The 9018-nt window shown below is 58.8% G+C and overlaps 1 protein-coding gene and 1 pseudogene across 2 annotated transcripts in view; one reads left to right on the top strand and one right to left on the bottom strand.

Annotated features, from left to right (window-relative positions):
* Positions 1-799: 799 nt before the first annotated feature.
* On the bottom strand, positions 800-8409 carry LOC125621421 (antigen-presenting glycoprotein CD1d-like; annotated as a pseudogene).
* Positions 8410-8613: 204 nt separating this feature from the next.
* The window catches only part of LOC125621547 (uncharacterized), a 30941-nt gene continuing 30536 nt past the window's right edge, over positions 8614-9018 (top strand). Inside the window, exon 1 of one of the 2 annotated variants that reach the window (XM_075119549.1) lies at positions 8614-8732. In XM_075119549.1, coding sequence (XP_074975650.1) covers positions 8639-8732 — 94 coding nt within the window. In that variant the 5' untranslated portion in view covers positions 8614-8638. The remainder of the gene's footprint in view (positions 8733-9018) is intronic. The other variant, XM_075119546.1, reaches the window with a different exon arrangement.

Here is a 9018-nt window from a genome sequence, read left to right as displayed (position 1 = left end):
GTTCTACCTGGTAACAGGCTGGTCAGTGCACTCACCACTGCTCTAACCAGCCAGATCCCACTCCCCTCCTACACTGAGGACAGAACCCAGGAGTCCTGGCTCCCAGCCCCCCTGCTCTAACCCATTAGATCCCAACCCCCTCCCAGAGATGGGATAGAACCCAGGAGTCCTGAATAGCTCCCCCCTCCCCACGAACGCACTTCCCCTCCCCAGCCAGGACTATTATTATAGATGTATTACTGCAGGGCCAAGGACCCCGGTCGTGGCCAGGACCCCCTTGTGCTCGGTGCTGCACAGACGCAGAACAAAAAGACAGAACCTACCCCTGGAGCCTGGGTCCCTCACACCCAGCTCTGGAGGGGCCATGCCCCCAGGAGCTCTCAGCCGAACCCAGCCACCAACTTGGAGCGGCCTCCCTGGCGCCCCGCAGGCCATAGTGTTGTCAGGTCTCCCTCGTGGGTAGCTGCTTCCCTGCTTACTTCCCGGGCACGCCAGCTCAGCCTCAATGCCCTGCCAGGACCCTCCTGGTTCCCATGCCCTGACCCCGCACCCATCCCCTTTGTGTATGTAGCTGTGTCTGACCCCTGCACCCAGGCCCTGGCTCCTACAGCCCCCGGTGGGACCCACTGGGCAGCCCCTCCCTGAAGAGTTTATTGAATGGCACAGGCCAGCGCCGGCTTCCTGCAGATCCCGGATCTTAGCGATCCCACAGTGCCCCCAAGTGTCCAACATGCCCCGAACGTCCCAGAGGGAGGAGAATCCCACCCCGCCACCCAGGGCCCCGATCTCCCTGCGCTCCGATCCAGTCCTGCCCTCGGGGCCCTCAGCTCTGGAGCCGGGCACAGATCCATCCCCAAGGTCCATGTCCCCAGGAGACGGGCCGATCCCCACGCCTGGGCCGGTGCCACCCCCTCAGGGACTGGACTCCCCTGGTCCAACATCCTGGTAGCCCCTGGAAGGAGAGAGCAGAGGGAATGGGTTATGGGGTGTAATGGCCCACGACCACCACCCCAGAGAGGGAGAGGACTCACCTGCGTCTGCTCCACCACAGCACCACGGCTACGGCAGCTATGGCCACAACCCCCAGGAAGATGCCCACGACCAGGCCAGGGCCCCAGCGCCTGGTCTGCTCTGTAAAACAGGGGGTGCCATGCTGGGAACGGGGACAGGAGTATGGACCCTGTTCCCTCTGCCTTCCCCGCAGTCGCCCCACACCCCCCACCTCCAACCCACTGCCTGCAGTCCCCCCGACCCTGGTCCGTCAGCCTCCCCCGCAGTTCCCGCTGCTCCTCCAAACCATGCCCTCAGCCCCCCAACAGCTCAGTTCCCTCAGCCTCTCCCACAGTCCCACCCCTTCTCCCCCCCATCTTCCCACCCCCTCAGATTCCCCCCACTCTACTCCTGCCCCCACAACCCAGTCGTGTCCCGTTCCCCTCAGCTCCTCCATCCTGCTCCCCCTGATCCATCTCCACACCTCCCACCCACCCCCTCTGCCTCCCTCCGCCCCAATCCTGCTGGCTGGACCCACCCCCATCCCACTCAGGATGTGCAGGAAAACCCCCCAGAGACCATGACCACCCCCCACCCCCTGGGGACGTGCACCTACCCCAGGGAATCAGCAGGCTCTGGCCCCCCAGGCTGCTGTGCTCCACCCGGCAGGCGTAGCTGTGCCGGTTGCCTGGCTCCACGGCTAGGGAGCTGCGCAGGATCCCGCTGGAGTTCAGCAACAGCCCGGTGGCACCTCCTCCCCGTCCTGCAGCCAGGCCACGCAGACGGGCCGGGGGTAGAAACCGGTGACCTGGCAAACCAGCAGTAACGGCGCAGGGGTCCCAGCTTGGGGAGGCGCTCGGGCAAACACCACGGCTACTGGCCGCTCTGAGACAGGAGGGAGAGAGACAGGGCGTGGGAGAGGGGATGATTCAGCCTGAGCCTCAGGGACTCCTTAGCCAAGCCCAGCTCCTTTCCCCGGGGTCAGGCATTGGCCCCGCTGTCCTGGCCAGACCCTGCAGTTACCAGTGGTGACAGAATCCCCCTTCACTTCCTGTCCTAAACTGCTGTGCAATGCAGCTATGAAATACCTACTGCGCTGCACCCCAGATATAGCTGCATTTCTACACCTGTATAAACAGCCCCCTGCCCCAACCCAGAGGTGGCTGCATATCAGTCCAAGGGGAGGGATGCCTGCATAAACAGCCCCCCCCGCCCAACCCCAGAGGTGGCTGCATATGAGCACTAGGTGCGGGATCCCTGTATAAACAGCAAACGCACCCTACCCCAGAGGCAGCGAGTGGTGTCCAGCCTCACCTGGCCTCTCCAGAGACTCTTTCCCATGCTGGACGAAGCTCTTGAGCTCATTGACACACGTTCTCAGGAGAAACTGAATCACGCTGGCTGCACCTTTATCCCGGTTGAGAAGGTCCCGGGCGTAGAGCGCAGCCACATTATCCCCCTGCTGAGCAACCCATTTGCCTGCGTCCGCCTCAAAGCTGATGAAGTCCTCGCCGTTCACTCCAGCGTCATAGAATCGCCTTGAGGTGCCATTGGGGTGCAGCTCGCACCCGAGGGAGCCCTGGATTACAAAGGGGTCTGGAACAGGAAGGGCAGGGGGATGAGGACGGGCATCCGGATGTCTCAGGAGGGGGCAGAAGTAGAGAGACCGGGGGAGTAAAGACATAATGTCAGGTGCCATGAGGATGTTGGGCTACAGGACGGCGGTGGGATTGTGGGGCGGCCCTGGTTGGAGTTAAGGGTAAGTTGCAGTTTCTGATTAAAGCTGATTTTTCTTGGGCACAGTCATTGGCTCGAAAATCACTGCGTTACATCGGTGCCTGAGGCAGAGTTTGTGGTGCAAATTTGGGGTCCCTTGGTCACAGGGTTCCTGAGATACAGACCCCCGCCCAAATGACCTGCTTTCAAAGGGTAAGGGTACACGTCAGGAAAGACCAGGAGCCTCGGCTCAGGGAGTGGGACACGGGGCCTTTCCGCTCTAGGAAGTTCAGGCTACAATCTGGCCCCAGACCTGGCTGGAGAATGACACACGGGTGTTTCCCCTCTGGGGGATGCCGGCTCCAATCAGCCAAAGGGCCAGGGACTGGCTGTCTTGCCCCCAATGACACACTCAGTTGCTGCGGTGAGTGTGTCAGTTCTCAGCTCCCCGGGTGGGTGGGGAGAGGGATCCGCTCAGATCGCTCCATACTCACAGCCCATTCCCTGCTGCTGAGCTCTTCTGTTCACTTTAAGGATGAAGTCGGATAGAGAGCGCTGGATCAGCAGCTCCAGGTCCTGCCACTGCTTCGGGGTCAGGCCCTGCTGGGCCCAGGGCTGCCGGAAGCGGATCTTGCAGGTGATGCAGTCCATGGAGTGGGTCTCCAGGTCGCCCAGCAGGGCCATCCCCTCCATGCCAATGGAGCTGGCGTTGTGGAAGACATAGATTTGGAGCAGCCGGAGGGTGACAGACGCTGGCGGGACAGGAGGGGAGGCTGGGGCAGGGGGCAGGAAACAAGTGGAGGACAAAGCGGGTGGGGAGAGAGATTAATGAGTTTCAGTCCCGTAAACAATCCTGCACTACGGGGTCTCCCTGCTGATCCCTAACCTGCCTCCCCCGTCCTACTCCCCCAGCAAGGGTCACTAGCCCAGCATGGTACTTCCCCACCCTGGCCCTAGTGTTACACCATCCCCATGCATCCCCGGTAGCAAAAACAGCAGGGGGAGTCCTCACTTACCAGCCAGGGCCTCCCATGCCCAGGGAAGGAGAAGTAGAGGGAGCAGCATCCTGGCAGGGGAAGGGGGATCCAGGCTCTGGCGGGCGTCAGGGCAGTGGGACGAGGGGCCCAGGATCCCAATGTGCTCTCAGTTCCTCCGCAGCCCACACCCCTTTCTGCCAACTTCTCCCTTTGTCTGTGTTTCCTCAGCTCTGTGCCTGCAGCTGCCAGCCAGGGCCCCTCCCTAGACATTGTGGTGCCCTACGCAGCCCCAGACCTCCGAGGGGGGGCAGGCGCTGTGCCCAAGGTCTGTGGGGGACAGGAGCAGGCATGGGGGGCAGGGGGGAATCACCCCCCAGGATGAGCTGGCAGAGCGGTTTGGGGCCGGGTCGCACCACTTCCCGCCACCGCCACCGGGTGAGTGCAGGATGCGCCCAACCCCTGCTGCAGTCCCCCGGGAGGTAACTCAGGGGAAGGGGTGGAGCAGGGGCGGCGCTGGGGTGGAGCTGGGGCTGGGGCTTTGGGGAAGAGGCAGTGTCACGGAATGGGGGGAAGTCAGGGCCCTGCACCCTCACTTCCTGCGATTCACCGTGATTCTCAGCCAGCCAGTAAAACAGAAGGTTTATTCGAGGACAGGAACAGTCCCAAACAGAGCTTGTAGGTGCAACCAGGACCCCACAGTCAAGTCCTTCTGGGGGTAGGGAGATTAAAAACCCCAAACTTGGGGGCTCCCTCCTCTTCCCCAGCCAACTCCCCCCTGACACCGGTCTCACTCCCCTTCTCCCGGCTCCTCCTCCAGCCTTTGTCCAGTTTCCCGGGCAAAGGTGTCACCTGGCTCCATCCCCCTCCTGGCTCAGGTTACAGGCTCAGGTCTCGTCCCTCAGTAAAATCATCCCCTGCTATCCCATCCCCCATGCTGACAGTTCCAGTAAAACTGGACGACATTCCCAGGTCAATCCGCCCCGCTCCCTACTGTGTCACATCTCTCCCCCCTTCGAGACTGAACTGAGCGGGGTCACTCTGACCAGTGACCTGGGGAAGTTCAGGGCCCCCTCTCTGGGACAACGCATCCGCTATCATGTTGGCACTTCCCTTCACATGGACCACATCCATATCGTAATCCTGCAGGAGCAGGCTCCACCTCAGGAGCTTGGCATTGGCTGCTTTCATTTGGTGTAGCCAGGTCAGGGGAGAGTGGTCGGTGTACACGGTGAAGCATTGCCCGAAGAGATATGGCTCTAGTTTCTTCAGGGCCCACACCATGGCCAGGCATTCCTTCCTGATGGCCGACTAGTTTTGCTCGTGGGTAGCAACTTCTTGCTCAGGTACACGATGGGGTGTCTCTCCCCCTTTTCATCCTCCTGCATTAACACCACCCCCAGTCCCGTGTCTGAGGCATCGGTGAACACCATAAAAAGCTTGTCAAAGTCTGGGTTTGCCAGAACTGGGCCACTGGCCAGAGCTTCCTTCAGCGCACAGAGAGCCCTCTGGCACTCCTCAGTCCAGATCACCTTGTCTGGCTTCCCCTTCTTGCATAGCCCAGCGATGGGGGTGGCTATGGTGCTAAAGTGGGGCACGAATCTTTGATAGTACTCCGACATCCCAATAAAGGCTTGGATCTGCTTTTTGGTTTGGGGAGCGGGACAATCTCTGATCACCTCCACTTTGGCTGGTTCTGGCTTTAGGCAGTCACTCCCCACCCGATGGCCCAGGTCAGACACTTCAGCCATCCCCACCTTGCACTTCTCAGCTTTTATAGTCAGCCCAGCCTCCTGGAGTCGGTCCAGCACTTGTCTAACACATAGTCCTCCCAGGTCTGGCTAAAGACACAGATGTCATCAATATATGCCACGGCAAAACTCCCCATCAGTAGCTGATCCACCAGGCGCTGGAAGGTAGCTGGCGCCCCCTTGAGGCCGAAAGGCAGGGTCAGGAACTCATAGAGCCCCAGAGGGGTGATAAAGGCTGATCTGAGCCTGGCATCTGCATCCAGTGGCACTTGCCAGTAGCCCTTTGTAAGATCCATGGTGGTAAGGTACCGAGCTCCTCCCAGCTTGTCTAGGAGCTCGTCAGGCCTGGACATGGAGTAGGTATCAGAGACAGTGATGGCATTGAGCTTCCGATAGTCCACACAGAACTGGATCAACCTGTCCTTTTTGGGGACCAGCATCACCGGGAAGGCCCAAGGGCTGGCAGATGGCTGGATCACCCCCAAAGCCAGCATGTCCTTGACCTCTCTTTCCAGGTCCTGAACAGTCTTCCCTGTGACGAGGAAGGGGGAGCATCTTATAGGGGGATAAGATCCTGTCTCTACCCGGGGGACAGTCAAATTACTGCGTCCAGGCTAGTTGGAAAACAGCTGTCGGTACAGATGCAGCACCCCTCTGATCTCAGCTTGCTGGTCAGGGGTTAGCCGATTAGAGAGGGGAATTGTTTCCAGGGGGGAACCAGCTCTTGACTCTTTAGTAGATCTACTCCCTGGGACATCTCCCTGCTCCTCCCAATGTCCACACACAGCCAGCACCACATTCCCCCTGTCATAATGTGGCTTCATCATATTCACATGGTACACCTAGCGGTGATGTGCTCCGTTAGACAGCTCCACTACATAGTTTACCTCATTTAGTTGCTTGACAACCTTGAAGGGACTTTCCCAAGCAGCCTGTAGTTTGTTTTTCCTCACGGGGATAAGAACCATCACCTGATCCCTGGTGGCGTAGGCCTGCGCTGTGCGGTCATACCAGACCTTCTGCTTCCTCTGGGCTCTGGCCACATTCTCCCTGGCCAGGCCCATGAGCTCAGCAAGTCTTTCTGAGCTGAGGAGAGGGGGGAGGGATAGCTCAGTGGTTTGAGCATTGGCCTGCTAAACCCAGGGTTATGAGTTCAATCCTTGAGGGGGTCATTTAGGGATCTGGGGCAAAAATTGGGGATTAGTCCTGCTTTGAGCAGGGGGTTGGACTAGATGACCTTCTGAGGTCCCTTCCAACCCTGATATTCTATGATTGTCAGGAGTAGGGAGGTTGTGTGCGTAGCTCTATGCAGAATGTCTCTGCTGAGCTCTCACACAGGGCTCAGGGGTGCAAAGCCTGCAGGAGCCGGGTGGGAAAGCTGTGGGGTTCTTGTTATGAATTGTATGTTAATCAGCCAGCTGCCCAGGGTTTGGTTAACTGGGGGAAAAGGAGAAATGGGGCAGAGGGGGTAGAGCCAGCTGGATAAACCTGCTGCACTGGGGTTGTAACTAGTGACACACGTCACTCTCCAGCTGGAGTTTGAGCCTATATTTTATGTTACCATCTCCTCCTCGTTCTGGATCACGAGCATGCGAGAGCTCTTCCCCGAGCAGTTGTCACGGCTCCCAGTCCAGTCTTGACGCTCTTTTTTAAGGGAAAATGCCATTTTGACAAAAAGGGAAGTTTTTATTTTAGTTGAAATTGTTCATTTTTTGCCTCTGTGTGTGTAAATAAAAAATGGAAATACAGATTTTTGGGGGGAGGACAGGGGGGGTTTCATTTTAATTTTAATTTTCATGGGGTGGCAGGGGAACACTTATTCTTAACATTTTCCCCATTGGAAAAGAGTGGGAGGAGTTTTGCTTTTCTGTTTCCTTCAAAGGACAGCAAACTTCCATTTCTTTTAACAAATTCCATAAAATAGGTTTACAGGATAGAACATAAGACCGGCCACACCGGGTCAGACCAATGGTCCATCTAGCCCCGTATCCTGTCTTCCAACAGCTAGGGATAGCAGCTCTAGTTCTAAGTATAGCTGCAGTTCCCCCCACACCCATATAAAAAGCCTTCTGACTCAAAATACTAGGGAGGGCTTTTCTCAGGGGTCAGTGCCCAAACAGCCAGGCACACTGTAGGTCAGGACTGCAGGGTGTTGGCAGAGATGGGGGCAGAGGTGCTGGAACTAGGGGTGCTGGGGGTGCTTCAGCACCCCCAGCCTTGAAGTGGTTTCCATTATATCCAGAGTTTACAGTTTGGTAAATTGTTCCAGCACCTCTGGATGGGGGGCCAGAGAGGAGAGAATTCACTTGAAGTCTTTACCTGACGTTCCTGTCTTACTAAAGCTCTGCTCTAATGCAATCACAAATTCTGGGCTCTATGCAGGAATCACTGGCTGGGAGTCTCTTGATTCGACCTTGTCAGCTTTCAAAAGCTGAACAGAGACAGACCCAGCCTGTCAAGAGAAACTCACTGTTGAAATATATAATCCTGGTTGGTGACTGAGAAGGAAAGGACCACTTGCAAAGTCTGAAAAGATCTCAGTGTCACAGCTGGCAGTAGGGGTCGCTGTACCCCTGCTAGTGGCAGGGTTCCGGTGAGAACAAAAAACAAGGGCAGTTTGCCGTCATTAAAAATCCCACAGCGCTTCTTGAACAATGGGGATCTGAGACTGTCCACGTTCCAGTCTGTGTGACTGCAATTTGCTTCCCTAAAATGGAAGCTGCAATATTGTGGACTTCTTCTTCCACCCTTCCCCTGAGACATCACACAGCAGCGTGGTGGGCTAACAGCTGTGGAATTTCACTCCAGAGGTGCCTGCATTTCAGTGGTGGGGGAAATTATTCCTGTAGGTTCTACACGGCTTGTAAAGCTGTTTGGGCCTCCACCTCTAGAGCAATTATATTATTGCACGATGTTGAGCACGAGCTGGCAGAGAGCACGAGCTCCCCGGGAGCCTCCCTTACCGGAGCTGGAGAAGGCGGAAGCACCCCCCGGGGCAGGCTGGGAGATGGAGTTCCTGACACTCCCGCGAGCGGAAGTGACGTTCTTGGGGAGGACGAGCCGAGCTCGTGCGGGGCCGCTGGCGCCAATCCCAGGGCACAGAAGCGTGTTGTGCCGCTCGAGCTCTGGGCGTGCGCACATGGAGGGGGCGGGGCGGGAGTCCCGCATGCGCAGAGGCAGAGCTCGCCGGCTGCTGCTGCGGGACCGATGTGTGCGGGGGGGTCTGTGGCGGGGCGAGCTTCATTAGCCCCCCCCCCCCCCCCCCGCGCCTGGGCCCTGCCCGCCCCGCTGCCGCCTCCAGGTACCGGAGCGAGCCCCGGGGGGGGGGGCTCGGAGCTGCTGTCCCAGCAGGAGCCCAACGCCCCCCGGCCCGGCCCGGCTCTGCCCTGCCTTGGGGGGAGGGGACCAGCCCCCCCCCCCGCGGTGCCTGCCTTTGACCGGGCGGGGGGGACGTGAGCCCGGGCGGGGGGCGAAGGGGGGAGACCTGGGGACAGGGGCGGGGGGGGAAATGTCGGGGCAGCCCGGGCACGGCCGGGGCAGAAGAAGAGCAGGGGACCCCCGAGGAGCGGGGAGGGAAACGGGGGGGG

This window comes from Caretta caretta, chromosome 14 (assembly GCF_965140235.1).
Source record: "Caretta caretta isolate rCarCar2 chromosome 14, rCarCar1.hap1, whole genome shotgun sequence".
Taxonomy (NCBI): domain Eukaryota; kingdom Metazoa; phylum Chordata; order Testudines; family Cheloniidae; genus Caretta; species Caretta caretta.
Note: the sequence above shows the minus strand (reverse complement) of the source record. Positions and strands in the feature narration are given on the sequence as shown.